Here is a 22,204-nt window from a genome sequence, read left to right as displayed (position 1 = left end):
ACTGTTGTAATTTCAGTGTTTGTGTACTTCAATAATTCAACAACCTGAGATATGTCATGTGGCAAAGACAGGCATTTTTGGTGCTGAGTGCCCATTTCAATGACCTAATAACGACATCAGTAAGCTAATTGCATATTTACATCTCCCCCATCAAAATATCCATTGCAAGATGAAAAGGTGATTGTATAAACATTAGCACCCATTTTAACATCATGTTTTCCTTTGTTCACAGCTGGCTGGAAGCAGACAGCTCAGAGTCATACAGCATGGATCAGATATTTGGTCCATCCTAACCAAGTTTCCCAAAGTAAACTAGTTCTATTTGCCTGCATTTGGTCTCTAGACCTTTCCCATTCATATATCCATCCAAATGCCTTTTATATGTTGTAACTATATCCACACCTACCATTTCCTCTGGTCGAACAGTCCCCCATTTGAACCAAACTGTGTGTGGAAAAGTTGCCCCTAAGATCCCTTTTAAATCTTTCATATCTCATCTCGAAGTCCATCTTATTAGTTCTAGCTCAACATCCATATGGTGTATTTCCTGAAGCTTCTGATTGATGATCATTTGATGAGCCTCAGCTTTTTTTGTGGTATCACTGTGGAATTTAGTGGTACCCATCAGACTGCTTCTGCCTCAACAGGCTCCCACATGATTCCTGAGCTCCTAAACGATTAAGTTTTTAAGAGGTATTCCAATATTCACCAGACATGATGGAAAAAGTTGTGGTACAAGAAATGCTGATTTTCTCTGGGCTCTGTAAAAAGGGATCTCATAAGAAACAGATATGGAGAATGAACTCAAACTGTCCACCCCATAGAACAACCAAAGAAAAATGACACTGGTTCAAAAAGGCCAAGGAATTTGAATTTGCAACAAAGGAGTCTTTGCCATTGTTGCCTCCAAGATGACTTGAAAATCTGGCCTGTGTTGTCTGGATTGGAACTCTAGCAGTATAACCAATACACCACTGTTCTGTAGATTGGAATTAATATTAGTATAAAATGCTTTTTGATTACAGGCGATGTTCAAAGACTTGTGTAGAAATTGAAGGAAGATGGGTCACAATTACAGCAGCTACTGTTTAAGCCGTCTATTCCTTTGACAGACCCCTGAAACGTGACATCACCTAATTAGGCCACATTTTGAGTACTATGTGCAGTATTGGGCCCTATATCTCAGGAAGGATATACTGATCCCAGAGTATGTTCAGAGGAGATTCACAAAAATGATCCCAGCAATGAACAACTTAATATACGAGGAATGTCTGAGGGTGTATAATTGATGGGATTTAGAAGGATTGGGGAGAGGAATCCAATTGAAACATACAGAACACAATGACTTGGACTGAATCGACGTTGGGAAGATGTTTCCATTGGTAGGAGAGACTAGGAACCGAGGGTACAACCTTCGAGTAAAGGGCAGACCTTTTAGACTGGAGATAAGGAGAAAATTCTTCAGCCAGAGAGTGGCAAATCTGTGGAATTCACTGTCACAGAAGGCTGAGAGGGCCAGGTCTTTGAGTATATTTAAGATTGAGAAGTTCTTGATTGTAAAGGGGGATCAAGGGTTAAAGGGAGAAGAGGGAGAAAATTGGGTTTAGAAACTTATCAGTCATAACTGATTGACAGAGTAGACTCGGACTGAATGGGCTAATTTCTGCTCCTACGTCTTATGGTATTGTCAACAATAAGAGGTAGGAGTCCACATTGTAATATTTACAGTTCAGAGAGGGGTTGGGATTGGAATGGTAGTAACAGAAAGGAATGAAAGATCTCCTATTACAGTGGTTACCATGGATTTACATCCTTAAGCAGTATTACATAATGTACTTGGTCTGATGTATCCGGCTCACATTAAAAGGATCATTTTAAAGTTTTGCTACTGGCAGTGTCTATCAGCAATTGTTGGTTGGAAAATTATGTGCAACACATATCCATATTCACACTAAGTCATGGTCCATGGCAGAGAAATTATACCTTCAATGTCTTTGCCACATTTAGTTTTAAAAGATTCACAACTGACTCAAATCAAAAACTATTTTAATAAAGATATTCTCTACAGTAAAATGAGGACATTATAGCCATATTTTCTTGCTCTGTCCTTCAAAAACAAAAACACGACATTTGATAACTACTGCACGCTCAACACCAAAAAATTCACACACCGAATTATGACACAATTGCATCTGGTCCTCACAGTGATGTTATCAGGTTGCACTGTTGTATGGTGACTCACTGATCACACTGTTCTTTTGACAGATGACGCGTTGAACTATCAGTGATTTCAACAGCAGTTGATGGAGAGAACTAAGTTTTGCTGGAACATGACGTGAACTTAATTTTAGGGTCTTCAGCAGGTCGGGAGACAGGAAGCCATTTGTATTCCAGGTTTTGATTGGGAGGGTCCAATTCCCAGCAGTAATGATTGAGCAAATACCCAGCTGTTGCCTTGAACAGAAAAGATCAGACATTTTAAAACCTGAGCTGTGAAAAATTAAGAAATAAGAAACAACAAAATGACATATAGAGGGACGAATTTAAGTGATCCCGGAGACACTGCGCAGAAAATACAAAAAAAGGACAAATTTGCTGAGTCATACTTTAAAGAAACATTGCTTACAAATGTAATAACTTAAAATCCTGTTGATTATTAATCATTTGAATCTGAAAAATGAAATCAATACCCCCAAATAAAAATCAATTAAGATATGGAATAAATGTAAGTTGATGAGTTTGAGATACAGACCAGCCATAATCTAACTGAATTGTGGAACAGATTCAAGGTTTTGATTTGCTTGTTTTTGTTCTTAGAGAATACATTTTGGTTACACTGGTTCAACAACAAATTATAAAATGAAGCCCAAGAAAATAATGGGGTTGTTCAGGGCTTTAGCCTTAGGGATTGACACACAGAGTTCAGATAATACAGCAACAGAAGCCCAAAGTGTCAAATACTTACTCTATGCTGGACATGTTCAGTATACTCTGTGGATGGGAAGAGTAACAGCTAAAGTTCATTAGATTATGAGTACTTGAAGTCTGGATTTCTCTCAAAATGCAACAGGGCTGATTGCCATCCTGGACAAGACTCTCTTTGTACTAGGACTATTTAAAGCATACCTTCAACCAACTGTGGTAAATATGAAAAAGGCTTTAAAATTTCTGCTGTTTCACTGCAGCAGGCAAGATCCTTAAATGGCTGCTGGTGTTCAATATTCATCACCTGAGCCCATAGTAATCACAGCAACTCAAGTGATATACACCTAGAACATCACTGATATGTTTAAATAAACGAATGCAATGTTATTGCACACATGTAGCTTTTTTTTGCAATTATATCTAATATCGCAGCAGTTCTTCACTTGAACCATAGCATTTGCCCTATTGTGTTATCGAATGGCCAAATAATAGAGGAATGTGCGAAGTGTTTTTGCAATTTTGTTTTGTACAATTAGATTTGATGTTGTGACAGCTTCATATGTATAAAAGGTAAAGTTGCTTCATCCCAAAGGACCATAGAGCTGCTCTCACTCACTAGAGGGAGACAACTGTGGTGTGGTTTAACCTGAGGGTCAACATGTCTAGGTTGAGGGGAGAAGTTGAGACTTTCATGGTTATGTCAGTCAGTGTGGGAATTGAATCCACACTGTCGACATCAATCACAAACCAGCAGTTTAGCCAACTGAGCATATACCTTGTGACCAACGTATATAATACTAATTTCAGTACACTTGTCAGGTCACCACTGAAAATCCATATGTAAATATAATTTGGGTTTTGCATTTCAAACATGCTTACATTTCATTGTTAGATTTGTTATAACCCCTTTTCCTGGCACCTGTAATATTTTAAGTATGACTTGACATTTCCATAATACTACATTACTTTACAGCGTCCTTGGCTCAGTGGTGCAGTAATACTGCAGTCTGACTCATTGGGAGTTCAAACCCCACTGCAGTGTCTTGAACATATAATCCAGTTTCACACTTCAGCACAGTACTGGATGAGTGCTGGACTGCTGGAGGTGCTTTCATGAAATACTAAAACAGAAATAAAATATTCAAAGTAGTGCAGCAAAGTTTTCCTGATGTCTGAGCTCACATATATCTCGCAAACCTTATCACTAATCAAATTATCTGGTCATTTTTCTGGCTGCCATATGTTGGATTTTATGCACAAACTGAATGCTGCAATTCTTACAGTGCAAGCGACCACAAATAATCAATTCGCTGCCAAACTTCTTGAAGTTGTGAAAGACACCATACATTCCTTTTTTATCTCTACATCATTCAATTTGTTCCCTTCAAACATTTTGAGTCATGTTGCAGCCTTAGACAACTGACTGTCATTCAGGAGTAATAATCCTTTATTCCCTTTCCTTCTTCTCTAGGTGGTAGTGTTGTTGAATTTCACTTTGGTCTGTTCTTCTTCTCTGGCTTGTCAAGTCTTAACATGAGAAATAGTAACTATTGGTCAGCCAGCCCCTCCACCATTCAAAGATTAAGATTATTTTTTGACCACCTTTTCATCTAATCTCATATCCCCCAGATTCCAATGTCACCCTTGAATATATTCAATGAATGAACATTCACAGCCCATTAGGGTAGTAAATTCAAAGATTTATAACCCTCTCAATTTCCACTCATCGCAGTCTTAAATATCCTGAGAATACCTTTGGGTCTAAATAGGAGGCACAGCCTTTCCTCATAAAACATGTCAAACTCTCTCAAATCTTATGTTTCAGATGAAATCACCTCTTATTCAATTTAACTCTAGAAGGTATTGAGCCTACTCTACTTAACATCTCCTCAGAGCCCAATAAAATTATTTTTAATTCGCTCATGAAATGTTGACAATATCGCTGGCAATATTTGTTGTCTGCCGCTAACTGTTCTAGAGACGACGGTGGTGAGTTGTCTCATTAAACAGCTACAACAGGTGCAATAAGCCTTCCTTGTTCTTGTGCTCAAACCCCTTTGTGAGAAAGGCCAACGTATCATTTACCTTCCTAATTATTTACCGTTCATGAATGTTAACTTTCTGTAATTCATTCGCAAGGATATCCAAATCACTCTGAACACTAATATTTGGTAGTTTCTCTCATTTAAAAAAATTATTCTTCTATTCTTCCTGCCAATGTATATAATCCCACCCTGGTGCTGGGACCTCAAGACTCTCATTGAGTCACAATATTTAGCAAATGCTCAGTCTTATTTTTATTTTACAATTAGTCAAGATGACAAGTGTCTTCTGGAATGTGACCCCAAAGCACTAATGAATGTCTAAATATGGACTACTCAAACACACAAATTCCACTGAAATCCAGAGCACCATATTTCAATAGAATTCCATTTTAGTGACTAATGGATCTAGAATATTTTAATTGGGATTAAACACTGCGAACCCACTTTATTGTCACATGACTATACAGTTAATTCATTATCACCATTGTTTTCCATAGATGTTAAGATTCTGCTTGCTTTACAATTATTAAAGGAATCGTGTTCACATCAAACTACCTGAAAAACACAAACTCTTCCTACAATGCACTGTTATAAAGACTGACCAGCAGCTTATCTAGTAAACATGGGCGATCTGGACTTGAATATGACCTGCTACAGTACTGTGTTAAAATAAAAATTAAATTGTTGAGAGAGATGCTATTTAATTGTCCCGGTGTAATTCCAATGTTTTAATGAACCTCTGGTCTTATATCAATTGGATTTCATGAAACGGTGAAGATGGAATTGAGAGCGCAGTGGGATGGAGAGGGAATAGGAATCATCACTTACCATAAGGGCAGAGTTGGAACTGGAATATCTGGAACAGGATACAAGAACCTTCAACTTTTAATACTTTAGGACTAGTTTAATCAGAGAAGCTAACTATTGCACTACCAGTTACTTATCACCTGTGTCTTCTACATCTGTGTAGTTATTGGAACTATAAGTAGATACACCTGTTAGGTTTAGCCTTAACATTTTCTGACAATCGATACTTTGTCTTTTGAATGTGAGCACGACAGTGTAGTTCATGGCGTACAGAGGCTATGGTGTATAGGTGCACATTACTCTTATGGTACCCTTCTCTATACATGACACACAAAATGTGCAAATTTCAGTGGACAAGATGCAAGTTTGCTTGTAGAACTGTTGTTTTGTTTTATGGAGAAAGAGTTCAAATTAGAATAATGTACTACTGCAGACAGGGACTAAAAGGGAAAGAGCACATTAACAGAGGGAAAACAATGCTGATGGTAAGCTAATATTGGGGTCGCACAGTGACTCAGTGGTTAGCATTGCTGCCAGTGATCTGGGTTCGATGCCAGCCTCGGCCAACTGTCTGAGTGGGGTTTGCACATTTTCCGTGTTTGTGTGGGTTTTCTCCAGGTGCTCTGGTTTCCTCCCATAGTGTAAGGATGAAAAGGTTAGGTGAATTGACCATGCTAAATTGCCCATAGTATTCAGGGATGCATAGGTTAGGTGCATTAGTCAGGGCAAAGTGTGAAGTAATAGAGTAGGGGAATGGGTCTGAATGGGATACTCTTCGAAGAGTTGGTGTGGACTTGTTGGGCCAAATGGCCTGTCCCCATACTAGTGATTCTATGATTTTAATACGTCTTAGCCAGTATTTTTCATTCATTTGACATCATGAAAACAAGTGATCTGGTATTTGTTGTTTATGGAACCATGCTGGATACAAATTGTTGTATTTCTAATATTGTAAGTGTAATAGTGATTAATATTCAGCAAAAAAAGCCAGTAATCAAGGTTAGAGTTAACTAGCAACAAGCTCAAAAATGTGATCATCACAGGACAGAAATGTAGGTGGAATTCTATTTACAGCATGTAGAACCAGCTTCAAGGCACTGCTTTCAATTTGAGATGGAAGAAATACAATCAAATTAATATGTATTAAATCAGGCAGATTAATTCTGATACATTTCTGCAGTTGGCATGTTGCCTTTTTAATTAATTCAATTGCAGTTCAAGTCCACTAGCCAAATGAACTTACATTTATGATATTTTTATTTACATATGTGCAGACCTCATGTGGCAATATTCAAAAACTACCAACAGTGGATTATGGGTTGGCATACCACAGGACGAAGATTCGCATAGGGATGATTGTGGGCCTGCCAGAGAACCACAAAAATGTTCCTTTCATCAAATTTAAATGATTGGAAAAGAAGGCCTGCTCTATTACAACTGTGGAATCTTCTCGCCAGTTTTGCTCAATATGCTCCCAATCAAGTTGCTGCTTTCTTCCTTCCTTTTCCAATACTCTGTGTCCATTTCTTTGTGGGGTCAACTTCCATTTCTATTTGACTGATTAATGAGCTCAGAATAGGACCAATGAGTCTATTGCTCTGTTAACAATGACAAGGTAGTGACTAATGGGAAGGAGTAGATGATCGTTCAATAATATATAAATCTGGGACCTTGGGCCCTGAACGCCAGTTTAGGTCATAACTGGTTATGGTGTTAAACACTCACTCCATCTTGTTCCATGAGTGATGAAACAAATTAAGTCCAATCAGGGGTTATGCTTGAAATTTGCCTTGTGAGGGGGAAAGAGGACTGACCTTCCAGTCTTACAAAAGTAATGTGGGCTACAGCAGCAGCATCAAGATCACCACCATCACAACCCTGCTACCTTCCACAATCACCTCACCACTTTGCACTTAACTATCTGGGTTAGCCAATAGTGGCAGGTCTTAGAGTCATATACAGCAAAGAAACAGACCCTGCGGTCCAACCAGTCCATGCCGAACACGTTCCCAGACTAAACTAGTTCCACATGCCTGATCCTGGCCAATGTCCCTATCGTTTGTTTTATTTAATTTCTGAATGCAGAATAAAAAAACTTCAGCTGTTCACTGTACAATTTGAAAACCTAGTTTTAATAAAGTGCATTTGAAAATAATTGATTTATTTTGTTTTCTTTTAAATGATGTTATTCATTCCTTTTAACGTCCATAGCTTGCCAGCCCTAGGAAAATGAGGTTCATATCTTAAAATTGTGCTCGCTTGTTCATCATTGTTCAGTAGAAAGTGAATGCTGATTTCTCAAAATTAGTCCCACTTAACTCCTGCACACTGGCTCGTTTGCAATGATTATTCCCAGATCACTTTCACTCTTGCACCTGACACATTTACATTTGTCTATGCCTTCACGCATTAATCTACATTGTTTCACATCTGATCTGAATGTTTTGCACATCGTGTATAGTCACCTTCAGAGTTCATATTTCAAAACCTCAAAAGAAATTAGGCATATCTTTTTTTCTCCAATGACACAACATTTGAATTTTACAAGCATTTATCAATCTATTAGCTTCTGTCTTCAACAGATAGCACTAACTTTAAGGTTTTATATTAAAGAGAACTGTCTGAATTGCTGTAAATACCTGTTCCATATATTTTGTACATTTCATTTTAGATTGCAATGGTGCTGAGAAGTAAAGGCTTGCGATTGATGCTTTCTGTCTTACATTTTTCACAACAGATACAAGATTGACAAACTTCAAAGGTAGTGACAAATTATGAGGACGGGTTGGTAAGTCAACTCTGATGGAGGTGCTGCTATGAAAAATGTACCAGGGAACAACTGTTCCCACGTAATTGGTTTAATTAAAAAAAGGCTCAATGTTGCACATGTTCACTAACCCACAGAAAACAGGCCCCAAAGGTTAATAAAACACAGCTTTTAGTAAGCATAAAGAAGCCACATAGCAAGCCCAACTAATATTAAATTAGTTGTTACTGTAATGCTTAGCACACTCAGGATTATTTAGAGGGTTTTGTTTGATTGCAAAATCACATCCAATGGAAACATTACATCCCAAACATTGAAAGCATGGATAAGTTGAGTATGATTAGTACTCAGCAAAAGTGTTATTTGTCATGATCTACTAGTCAATTGGAGACATGCTCTATGTACCTGGTATTGCACTGGTAATGAAATTCATCTATTGTATTACTCAATTGAAAGATTTGCTGAACATCTTTTTGGCTTGTTGGCAGCAACCTGTCAATACTATTCTTGTTTCAGCTAGAATTTAAGATCATCAGGCTGGCTTGCCAGAAGCCACTGATATACATATGTAAAGGCCACTCCTCAGCTGTGGAAAAAAAAAGGAACATATACAAGCATTACACCTTTTGTCATTTTACCAAAAGCACCGAGAACCCAAGTTCCTTGGTGCATTCTCCATGACAATGCCTCAGAGTCAACTGTTAACCTTTTGCTCATGTATTACAAATTATTATTCCTTTTGAAATGCAGTATTGTGTCTGCGCCCTGATAAGCCTAAGATGTAAAGTTTGACAACATGTCTCTATTTTCAACAATACTCAACTTCTATACTACCACGCAATTATTGTTCCTGTAAAATTGCTAATTGGAACATTGATGTCCATTTCCTTTTGTTACAATAGGAAAATTTTTCTCAGTCATCCTATTGACTATAAACAATGGTGTGGGAGGTGTACAAATTTGCATGCCATGTATATATATATACACACACACACAAATAATTTCAATAGCATAGGAGATGGAGAACAATCCCCTTAGTTCTATTCCCTTGTTCTTTCCATGTGCTCTTTTACATTTGGTTAATCAAATATTTATCTACTTCTTTTTATTCTGCTCATACCACAGCTCCAAATATTTATAGATTGCATAAAAACCTCCTGAACTATGAGGGGAAAATCACCTGAATTTTCTCTTATTCTGCATCACAAATCACTCCTGATTTTGCCAAATTCACCCCAAGTCAAACGATTGAGGGGTTTTATAGTTTACAGCCAGAAAAATTATTTTCTTTGGTGGAGAATTCAGAACAAAAGGAATATAATCTTAAAATTAGAACTCAGCTATTTAATCAGAAATTAGAAAGCTTATTTCCCAAAATGGAGATGGAAATCAGAAAATCTCTGCACAATGTACAGTTCTATGAAGAGACTGTGGATGCTGGGTTTATTGAAATTTAAGATTGAAATTTTTTTAAGATAACAAAAGATTTAGAACAAAGGCAATAAACCAAGGTGAAGTACATATTTGCCCTGATCTAAATAATGAAGCAAAAGGTCAAAAGGTTGAATGGCCTATTCTTATTTGTATGTTTCTAAACCTTTAGTGAAGGGTTAAATGAGTCCACTTTTCCTTTAGCAAAAACAAAGCTTATAAATATCTGTCCTGATGTTAGCAACATCCCAAGATATTTATTACAATGCCATAATTATAATGTTGGTAAGAACTACAGAATATCCAAATTATTACAGAACATTTATTGTGGGAAGTGAGAAATGGGATATTCAACCTGACAAGTGAATAAGAATTGCACTATTTCTGCATTTTTGCTGTTAGGGCGACTTAATTAGAACATTGGCTTGTTAACACGAAGCATAAAAGAGCCATTTTCCAACAAGTAGCATGCCTCAGAGACCAATGCTTGGGTCTCAACTTCTACAATTTACATAAATTATTTGGATGAAGGGATCAAAATACGCTGCCAAATTTGCTGATGACTTTGAAAGTCAGTCATTAAGAGGACATGTGAAGGAAACAAAGATTATAGATGGGTAAATGAGTGGGAGGTAAATGAGTGGGAAAAGATCTGACAAATAGTGTACAATGTGGAGAAAATATGAACTTGTCCATTTTAGCAGGAAAAATAAGAAAGAAGCATTACCTAGAAGTTGAGGACTGCAAAAGCTTTGTGGTGTAGTGAGAGCTGGTGCATTCCTATGCATAGATTAGGAAAGGTTGGCATGAGGGTACAGTGCTAATTAGGAAAGCTTTCAGTTAATGTGAGGAGGACCTTCCTAGTTTTGCATTCAGTTATGTTTCAGTTATACAGGGTGCTGACAAGACCACATCTGAGCACTGTGTATAGTTTTGGTTTCATCGTTTAAGAAAGGATACAAGTGCATTGGAAGTAGTTCAGGGAAGGTTTACTAGACTAATACATTGACTGAGTTGTTTGTCTCACATGGAATAGTTGGATAGACTGGGCTTGTATCCCTTGGAGCTTAGAAGAGTAACTTGAAGAGGTGAAACATTCATGAGTTGAGAAACAGCAACTTACTATCTAAATGAACGAGATAAATGTATTAAAATAATGATGATTTGGAGGCAACTGAATACATTTGACTATAATAAGTAAAAAATTAGACAGACACAACATAAAAAGTACCTGCGGGACTTTCAGTGCAATCAGATCTGTTAAGAGTCTGTAGTGCAAAAATGTTATTCTGGAGTCAGAAGTATAGATCGTTCAAGACAGAGAAGAATAGAGTTACCAGGACACTTGTTTTCAGAGTCAAAACACCCATTTTTGGTTCAAAAGTATTTTAGAGTTGGTCAATCCCTAAGGACAGGTGAGTGTAACTGCAAGTTAAACAGATATGGGATCTAGTATGTAGTGGAGAAGCCTCAGTCCTCATCTTCGACCAACTTGTTCTTGTGTAGATGAATTTGACCATTGAGCCAAAAGTGCAGACCCTATTTAAGTTCTGGGATGGGACAGGAAGTAAAACTGCATGTAGAAGTGACAGATGACAGTATAGTAAGGAGAATGGATATTTTTCTTTGCAACTGAGACCAAGACTTACAAAGGATGGGTTACTTGCTCATTACTAGAACAGGTAAACCTATAATATTAACTGTACAACTAGTTAAGTAGTGAGGGCTTTCACAAAGTTTGGAGGTTGCTTCCTTCAAAAGAAGTGAAAGAATGCAGAATATTCCAGTGATGTATCATAGATGACCAAGGTCCACCACAGCTTTCTCGATTACTCTGAGCAACTAAGGAGAAATTTGCAAAATAAAAACTTTGTCAAATTGCCAATGCATCTTGCCTTTCCACAGGACTGATAATTGAGATATGGTGCTTTTGGCTGCTGTGTATAAAGGGTAGAATGACATTTATGGGCCATTATATTCGTGCTAATTTGGTTACTGAAAATTATTAACTTGGCAAAAGAAATAAGGAAGACACTACATGAGTTTGAGAAGCAAAGAAAATCTGGAAATACAGATACATAAATCACTAGGAGTAGCAAAAGTAGTTAGCAAGGCCATAAAAAGTGCAAACAAAGTTGTGGTGTTCTTTTTCTTGAGGAAGACAATACAAATGCAGAGTGATAATTCTGCATTTATACAGAACCATAGTTACACAATCCTTAAAGTACCACTTTGCTATCCATACCATAAAACAATATTAAAACTTTGACAAAAGATTTACAAGAATGTTAGCAGACTAAACTGGATGCCTCTATCAGGAAAGATTAAACAGGTTGGAGTTTTTATTTCAAACATACAGATGTCACCAGTTTTCACTTCTTATCAGATGAGGGTTTGTTGGTACAGTCCTTGTGCTAGTGTATAGAATCTACTACGTAAACATTGGCCATCCAATTCTATGATCCATTGCTAGTTAAGTCAGCTCCATATTTTGCAATGAATCCTGTGATTTAGCACACACTAAGCATCAGTGATGCTTACATCCCATAAAACTTGCCTTTTTAAAATTTCTTTTAAGTGTTTTAAAGAAAGGAAAGGTAAGAATGTAAGGAAAGAGAAATGGCTCTCTATTCAGAAAGTGTACCCAGAAAGGAGGTGAAACAGGGCTCTGGGTGGACCCCCATTACCTTCATTAAACACTACCATTAGTTTGGGTCATCTGCTCATGTGGGGAATAAATGCCAAATACCTGAAAGGTTGGACTGAATCTCTGCATCATAATTTCTATCTTGTCCTACAGGACCAGATACTTTCCCTCTAATTATTTTTTTTACAGCGAACTCCAAGGTTCGTGCATGACAACAATTCCCAGAACTGGAAGTCAGCATACCTGCATGCATGGACCCCCGAGCAGCCAGGCAGCTTTGAGGGAACAGTGATGACCAGTATGAATTCCCAAATCCTTATATACACTTAGTCAGAACACAATTAGTCTGTTTATCTTATTGACATGATCCTTTGAAGAACAGATCCCAGTAGTATAGACATTTATTGATACCATAAAAACACTATGTAAGAGTGGAATGTGCACAGAAGCAGATGACGACTGGATACAGGGCTAAAAGATCTTTCAGTTGGAACATGGAGACTCCACAAATATTGCTACCCTCAATCATAGAGTTAGCCAGCACAGCAGTGCAAAAGACAGATTAAAGTATTTAGCCCATCTTCAGCCAGAAGCACCAAGTAGATAATTCATCTCAACCTCCTCACAAAATCCTCATTATCACAGATGCCAGTCTTCAACCAATCTGATTCATTCTACAAGACATCAAGAAATGGCTAAAGGCACTGAATCATCGCATTATGGTGCAGGAGGCCATTTGGTCCATCATGTCTACACCAACTGTCTGAACATTTTAATAGAATGCCAGTCTTCTGCCTTTTCCCTATACCCATGTATGCTGTTTCTATTTAAGTAATCATCCAATGCCCTCCTGAATGCCTCAATTAAACCAGTCTCAACTACAGTTGTAAGCATTGCATTTCACACCTTAATTACTCACAATATGAAAAAGTTTTTCCTCACCTTGCATTTGTTTTTTTTTTGCAAAACTAAAACTATGGCTCTGGTTCTTGATCCATTTAAGAGTGGGAACGTTTTCTTCCTATCGCTCTGGCCATATCCGTCAAGATTTGAAAAGTTATCCTCTACATGGAAAACATTTTTGGCTTTTCCAACCTTTCCTCATAATTTAAGCTTTTCATCCATGGAACCATTTTCATAAACCTCTCTGCATTCACATCTTTCCCATAGTGTGGCATCCAGAAACTACACAGTACTCAGATCTCACCAGTGTTAATTAAGTTCATCATTCTTTCCCTGCACTTGACTCTAATGCCTCTCTTTATGAAGTCTAGATTACTGTATGCTTTCGCTAGCCAGTCTACAATGTAGAATGAATTATGTATACATACACACTATTTCAAATAATACCCCTTATTTTACATGCTCTTTGTACAAAGGTGTATCACTACACACTTCAGTGCACTGAACTTCATCTGCTACCAATCAGCCAATCTGCTAACTTGTCAAAGTCTTTTTGGAGTTCTACACTATCCTCCTCACAGTTCACAATTCTTCCCAGTTTTGTCTTATCTGCACACTTTGAAATTGGTCCCTGTACACCAAGATCTAAACCATTTTATAAAAAGCAAAGTCCTAATATCGACACCTGGAGAACTCCATAGCAAACCTTCCTTGAGCCAGTACAGCTACAGCATTGGCATCTCCCTAATATTGCGAAAAGTTGCCTATGTCCTGCACATAAGAGGCAGGAAAGTTAAATGGGCTACATACCACCCTATTAATATATTCTCAATCATCAGCAAAGTGATGGATTGGCACATCAACAGGGTTATCAAGTGGCACTTGCAAAGGAATAACTTGTTTGCTGACACTTAGTTTTGGCTTCAGCAAGACCATTCTGTATCTGATCTCATTACAGCCTTGGTCCAAGCATAACACTGGGAGAAAGTGAGGACTGTAGATGCTGGAGATCAGACTCAAGAGTGTGGTACTGGAAAAGCACAGGTCAGGCAGCATAAGAACAGGAGAATCGAAGTTTCGGACATAAGCCCTTCAACAGGAATCCCGATGATGCCTGAAACGTTGATTCTCCTGCTCCTCGGACGCTGCCTGACCTGCTGTGCTTTTCCAGCACCACACTCTCAACACCAAACACTACACTGAATTCCTGAGTTAAGGCAAGATTGATTGCCCTTTAAATCAATGCCACATTTGATAAAATATGCCCTCAAGGAGTTCAAGTAAAACTGGAGTCAATGGAAATCAGGAGGAAAACTCTCCACTGGATAAAGTCATACCTCGGACAAAGGTAGATAGTTATGGTTGTTGGTGGTAATACATCTTAGCACCAGGACATCAACGTAGGAATGGTTCCTAATAGCATCACAGCCTCAACCATATTCAACTATTATAATCAATGAGCTTTCCTCTATGCTCCTGTACCTTATGGTCTTAAGGTCAAAAGTGGGGATGTTTGTCATGACTGCACAATGTTCAGCACCATTCAAGGTACCTCAGATACTGAAGCGGTCAGTATCCTTCTGTAACATATCCTGGACAATATCCAGGTTTGGGTTGATAAGTGCCAAGTAACACTTATGCCACAAGCACTTGGCAATGGGCATCTCCAATAAATTCGCTGGCATTATGATGCCCTGTGCATTACTAATAATTAAAAACTAACTGGACCAGCCATACAAATATTGTAGCTACAGGTCAAAGACTAGGAATTCTGCACTAAATAACTCACCTCCCTTGTGGGTAAGGTGTAGAAAAGGAGACCATCAGCAAAGAAACATCTTTAGATATTAAGGACTAAAACCCAACAGACTATTGAGCAAAGATAAAAGAACAGGCGAGGACACCACAGACTAGGGATATATAGGAACAGGAGTAATGCATTCAACCCCTAATGCCTGTTGTGTTATTTAAAAGATCTGACTAATTTGACAGTGAAAGAATAGGTGGCTCAGTGGTTAGCACTGTTGCCTCACTGCACCATGGACCTGGATTCAATTCCACCTTTGGGTGATTGTGTGGAGTTTGCAAATTTTTCCTGTGTTTGCATGGATTTCCTCTGGGTGCTCCAGTTTGAGTGCATCAGCCATGCTAAATTACCCAAAGGGTCAAGGAGTGTGTAGGTTAGGTGGATTAGCCATGTGAAATGCAGGGTTACAGAGCTAAGGTAGTTGGGTGGGATGCTCTTTGGAGGTCAACGTAAGTTCAATGGGCTGAATGGCCTGTTTCCACACTTTAGGGATTCTATGATTCTATGTTGCATTGCTTGTAAAGAAGGTCATCTTGGCCAAATAAGGAATCATAAGCATCACTCTGAACAGGACCATGGGCAATCTGTTTCTTAAAACAGTGCTCTCACTTCTTATTGTCAGTATGTTTGTGCAGACATATTTTGTCTACTCTACACAGTGGTAGCTGTAAAGTATAATCAAAAGATCTTTTTAAATCAACCAGTTGGCCTTGAGTGGCTGCTAAACAGAATTCTACATTTTAGTCATTTGTACTTGTACTCTAATTTTTCCCACGAAAATTTCAAATGTAGTTTTGTCCATTATTAGTTTAAAATTTTACTGGCAATAACTTTAATGGCTTCAGATTAAAAGTTTCTTTTTTAAAATACACTTTAAAGGCAGACACAGAGTTAAAATATCAGTTTAACAGGCAGTTTTCTCAAATCATGAGTATTTTTGCTGGTTGGAAAAGCTCAGTGAAACCTGACAACGGTTGAATAACAACGAGGAAATCTGGAGACAGTGTTTGCAGCAATTGATTCTGCAGTCCAAAATGGAAGTGAAGTCTGCCACAAATAGACCTTTTTAGGATAGTGAGCCTTAAAATGAGTAAACTTGAATATTTCTACCTGAAATAAATGGAGCACTCAGCAGTCTATAACCAATAATTTTGAAAGAGGTATTAATGCCAATGAAAAATAACTTATCACTTATAAGCAACTGATCCTTTCAAACATAACCTTCAAGTGGCAGGGACTTTGTTGAGATTTGCTAATAATGTTTTACATTACAAAGCTTTGACAAAGAATACTGAATCATAGATTTAAAAAGTCACCATTTTTAATGCTAGCAACTTTCAGTCAAATCATTGGGAGGAAAAGTCTTGTTATGTATTTAAATAAATAATCCTGGTTCGCACCTAGCTAAAACAGTAAGTAGAATAACTATTTTTGGCAAACTTCAGAGCAAACCAATTACTGGCATTCCTCATCACTCAAATGTCCCAAATTACTTTTAGAGTATTGTAACATGTTAAGCAAATGTGTGATAGCTGTGTTTTGCACAGCAGGAGTGTACAGGCATTATTTAGATTAATACATTTGTCTTTCTTTTTGTGTGGGATTGCTTAAGACCAAAAGGCATAAGGGCAAAATTAGACCATTCAGCCCATTGAATCTGCGCGACCATTTCATCACGACTGATTCTCCTGCCTTCCTCCATAACCTTTAATCCTTTGAGGATACTGGAGGGTGGAATGTCAGCTAGATACCAGAAAGCTCGCTCTATTCCAAGTGTGAACAATGAGAGTCCTTGTCTATTTCTTCAGAGGGTTTACTGAATGAACAATGAAACCGACACTCAACATGACTGGGATGACAGCCCGGACTTAAGGACGGAATTCTATAGATAGTATGTGAACACATATCCCACTGACCCAGCCCAAGTGCTACCAAACGAACCAAACTTTAAGAAAGTTTTATAAAATAAGAATGGGGGAGGCATGGTGGCTCAGTGGTTAGCACTGCTGCCTCACAGCACCAGGGTCCGAGGTTCGATTCCAGCCTCGGGCGACTGTCTGTATGGAGTTTGTACATTCTCCCCGTGTCTGCGTGGGTTTCCTCTGGTTTCCTCCCACAGTCCAAAGATGTGCAGGTTAGGTGAATTGGCCATGCTAAATTGCCCGTAGTGTTAGGTGCATTAGTTGGGGGAATGGGTCTGGGTGTCGGTGTGGATTTGTTGGGCCGAAGGGCCGGTTTCCACACTGTAGGGAATCTAATCTAAAATTAGCAACAAGTGATTATGAGTATTAGTGCCAATAAATAAAACTTATGTATTAGTCTCTTTTGCTACTGTTTCATGTAATTTAAATACCTTCAATATCACGTTGTTCAGATCAATACCAATACAGTTTCTAGATCCATTTCCAAAACAGCACAACAGCTTTTCTTGACCAGCATTTCTGTAAAATAAGATAATAATTACTTACATTTCTCAGTTTTAACTTCATTTTCAACATAAATTCATCAATCCTTTTAGACCAGCTGAGAGTTTCCAGAATTTTAAAATTAATTTCATACTGCAAGCAACAAGGAGAAAAAGGTTTAGGGGGAATGTATTTAACATTGGAAATCAGGGAAGCTGTTTGTTGTACTGGTCATACCTAGCATGATGGCTGTAGTTGTTGGTGGTCATCAATCAGTCTCAGGACAACTCTGCATGAGTTCCTCAGGTTCCACAGTTGTGTCCGAGGCTCAACCATCTTCAGTTCCTTCATTGGTGACCTTCCCTTCAAATCATACATTGAGAAGTGGGGATGTTCGCTGACGATTGCACAATGTTCAGCACCAAACACAATGCCTTAGGTAGCAAAGCAGCTTATGTCCATATGGAGTGACATGAACAGTAGCTAGGGCCCGACACATGATGGATCACATTCAAGCTGCACAAGTGTCAGCAAAAACCACCTCCAACAAGAGAGGAACTAACTATTGCCCCATGACTTTCTGTGGCATTATCAGCACTGAATCCTCAGCATCAACATCCTAGGGTTTACCACTGACTAACCATATAAATGCAGTGACTAGGAGAGTAGGTCAGAGACTAGGAATTCTACAGCAAGTAACTCACCTCCTGACTCTCCAATGCCTGTCCACTATCTCCAAGGCCAAATTTGATGGAATGACTTCCATTTTCTCGGATGGGTCCATCAACACTCAAACACTAAGTCTGCATGCATTGGTCGGATTGAAGGGTCTGTTTCCGTGCTGTATGACTCGATGACAAAGCAAGCCATGTGACTGACATACTATCCACCACCTTCCATTCACTTATTTCACCAACGACGTAGTGGCAGGAGCAAGTTATCATCTACTAGACCTGCTATTCAACTCACCAAGGCTCCTCCATGAGCACCTTACAAACACACTACATCTCCCACTGAGAAGGACAAGGGCAGCAGCTGCATTGGAATATCACTACCTAAAAATTCCTCTCAAAGCCACACCCATTCTGACTTTGAAACAATGTCACTGCTTCATAGTCAGTGTCAAAATCTGGCCATTTCTTTCTAACAGCACTTCGGGTGTACCTACACTCAAGGGCCAGTGGTTCAAGGAGGCAGCTTACAACTCCCTTCTCAAGAGCAATAAATGCTGGCTTACCCAGCAATGCACACATCCTTTGAATAAATAAAAAGCAATGACCAGATAAATGTAATTTAAGGCACTGGATGAGGGATAAATGATAGTCAAGGCACTAGATAAACAAATGTTCTCTGAATCATGCTTTGGCTGGGAAAGCAGACAAAGCTTTTGTTTCACACCTCATCTGAAAAGGTGACTGTAAATGGTGAGACCATAACTCTCAGCCAGAATGGAAATGATTGCATATTTTACCTATCAACCATGCAGGCAGATCCCAACGTAGCATTTGACTGGGATTGATTTTATACATGCAGTGTGGTTGATATAGCTATCCTCTACTTACTGTAGTTTGTTACAGATAACACCCTGCTGTGAGATGAAAACAACTGTTTTTGTCGTGAGTACACAGATATATTGGCACGTTGTCAACTTTAATTTACGCAGGAAGTTAAACATGGGACAGTGTGTCTTTGGGCATATTGTGCAACTGCATAATCATGACTCCTTCAAACAGTCTCCCACTCATCTCAACAATTTGTCTGATAAAGCGCATTTGATCACAGCAACACAGTACAAGATGTGGACCACACTGCAAGATGCAGAGGAAATTAAGGGGCTTGATTTCTGTATTTCCGACTAATAGGTGCTAATTGTATCCTGCTGTCTAGAATCTCACATTAATCTAAGGGAAGGAAGAGAATGATTAGCCAAAGACCTACTCCAGCTCTGCTTGACTGGTTTTTAAACTGTCCTGTTTACTTCTCATAGAAAACTAATGACAGATGATGGGTTCTTACTGATTCATATGCTTGTATGACATGATCAGTCATTCATGTCACTTTCAGCAACTGTTGTTTCCACCTGGCACTCTCATGCTGGGAGTATAGATGATTGAACAACTTTCCTCTACACTGTGACAGATATCGAATGGCTGAGACAGGGGATAATGAGTGAAATTAATGATAGAATGAAAATTGTGTTTCCATTTTTGGCACAGGTCTCCAAGATTAACGACAAAAACCAAAATCAGACATCAAATTTTATAACGTCCAAACTGCACTGCAGTTATCAGTACTACCCAAAATGAACAGGACAGAACTAACAAGAAAGTGCAAAAATGCAGTGAGCTCACTTTGTAGAGCAGAAAATGGCTTTTATGAAACAAAACCAAAATGCAAGCCTTTTCACAGAACACACTGGCTTTATCAACACATGGATATAAACAGTTAATGCATAAAATGGACATTCTACTAAAAGATAGCGAGTGGTTTGTAACAAACACAAACAGATTATTTGAAGCAGATGATCAGTTTCTGTGCGGTGGATTTAATGAGCAAAATTTAGTGCTCTCTCACGTGGTGAGTTTTATGGCAAAGTTGCATCTAATGGCAAGTGGAAACTGTATTCCTTTCTTACCTGCACTCTGAATAATCTGTGGCAGCAAGGCACATGGCTGACCTTCCGACACTGCCACCAACTGAAGACACAAAGTGAGAGGGCACACTAATGGTGATAACCCAGTGAGTGACCAGGGTGGGGGTTTGCTATTTTGGAAACAAATCCATGCGGAGTTGCTTGCAGATTCTTAGGGTGGAGAATGCTTGTTCATAGACACCCAATGCTTGATCGATGTTGGGGGGGGGGGGGGCGGCTGAGACCCAACCATTGTTCTTGTAGCCAACTAACCTCTCTCCCTGCTATCCCACTTGCTATCTGCATGTCTGGTTCTTTTGCACTCTGGCTACTGAACCTTGAGCTAATGGAAACAGTTATTTTTATTAATTAAAAATGTCTCAATTTTGAATACTTCAATTAAAATTGCTCATGCAATCTGGCCTGGCCTAAGAGGTGTAGTTCTAGGTCCTTGATGCTGTGCTGACCTGTGAGATTAATCTGACACCCATCTAACCTACACTGTTCCATTATCTTTACGTATGTCCAATGCCCATTTAAATGCCCTTAATGTTGGCAAGTCTACTACTGTTGCAGGCAGGCTGTTCCACGCTTCTACTTCAGAGTAAAGAAACTACCCCGATATAGAGTCATAGAAATATACAGCACAGAATTAGACCCTTCAGTCCAACTTGTCCATGTTGACTAGATATCCTAACTTCATCTAGTCCTGCCTACCAGCACCCGGCCCATATCCCTCCAAACCCTTCCTATTCATTTACCCATCCAGATGCCTTTTAAATGTTGCAATTGGACTAGTCTCCACCACTTCCTCTGGCAGCTCATTCCATACATGTACCACCCTCTGCGTGAAAAAGTTGCCCCTTAGGTCTCTTTTATATCTTCACCCTCTCATCTTAAACCTATACCCGTCCTGTAATGTGGTGACCAGAACCATACGCAATACTCCAGGTGCAGCCTTACCAGTGTCGTGTACAGCTGAAGCATGACTCTGTGGCTCTGAAATTCTATCCCTCTACCAATAAATGCCAACACACCATATGCCTTCTTAACAACTGTATCCAACCTGGCTGGCAACTTTCAGGGATTTATGCACCTGGGACACAGATTTCTCTGTTCGTCTACACTGCCAAGAATTTTACCATCAGCCCAGCATTCTGCATTTCTGTTACCTCTTCCAAAGTGAACTACCTCACTCTTTTCTGCATTAAACTCATTTGCCACTTCTCAGCCCAGTCCTGCATCTTATCTACATCCCTCTGTAACCCACAACACTCTTTGGCACTACCCACAACTCTGCCTACCTTAATGTCATCCGCAAATTTACTAACCCATCCTTCCAAGCCCACATCCAGATCATTTATAAAAATGACAAACAGCAGTAGCCCCAAAACAGATTCTTGTGGCACACCATTGGTAACAGAGCTCCACGATGAACATTTTCCATCAACCACCACCCTCTGTTTTCTTTCAGCCAGTCAATTTCTGATCCAAACTTTCTCCATGAAAACTCAAGTCCCTCCTCCCTCAGGTTTAGTGTCTTTAAATGAGGCCTACAACTTGAAATGATTTTAGCCTCTTAGGCCAACAAATGAAAGACAGATGCTGTCCCCTTAGCCCTTGTTAAAATTGGGCCTAAAGATTTGAGTAGTTTGCATTAACGCAGGCACAATTCTCTTGGTATTTCCACGCAACAGCCCAAGCCTCTGAACCTCATGCCAGCCATGTTTGTAAAGGAAAGTAATAAACAGTAAACTGCAACCATAAATTTAGACTAATCTTGTAAAATGTCACCTCCAAGCAATAATCCTCGAGTCTTCCACTAGGACAACTCT

The 22,204-nt window shown here is 38.9% G+C and overlaps 1 protein-coding gene across 5 annotated transcripts in view; it reads right to left on the bottom strand.

The window, feature by feature from the left end:
• Nucleotides 1–2,029: 2,029 nt before the first annotated feature.
• LOC140491197 (uncharacterized) overlaps nt 2,030–22,204 on the bottom strand; it is a 122,101-nt gene continuing 101,926 nt past the window's right edge. For all 5 annotated transcript variants that reach the window (XM_072589179.1, XM_072589203.1, XM_072589194.1 and 2 more), the window contains 2 exons: nt 17,686–17,773; nt 2,030–2,454 (listed from right to left, as the gene is read on the bottom strand). In XM_072589179.1, the coding sequence (XP_072445280.1) occupies nt 2,314–2,454; nt 17,686–17,773 (229 nt within the window). In that variant the 3' untranslated portion in view covers nt 2,030–2,313. The remainder of the gene's footprint in view (nt 2,455–17,685; nt 17,774–22,204) is intronic.

This window comes from Chiloscyllium punctatum, chromosome 2 (assembly GCF_047496795.1).
Source record: "Chiloscyllium punctatum isolate Juve2018m chromosome 2, sChiPun1.3, whole genome shotgun sequence".
NCBI lineage: Eukaryota > Metazoa > Chordata > Chondrichthyes > Orectolobiformes > Hemiscylliidae > Chiloscyllium > Chiloscyllium punctatum.
The sequence above is the reverse complement of the archived record's forward strand: the minus strand, read 5'-3'. Positions and strand labels throughout refer to the sequence as shown.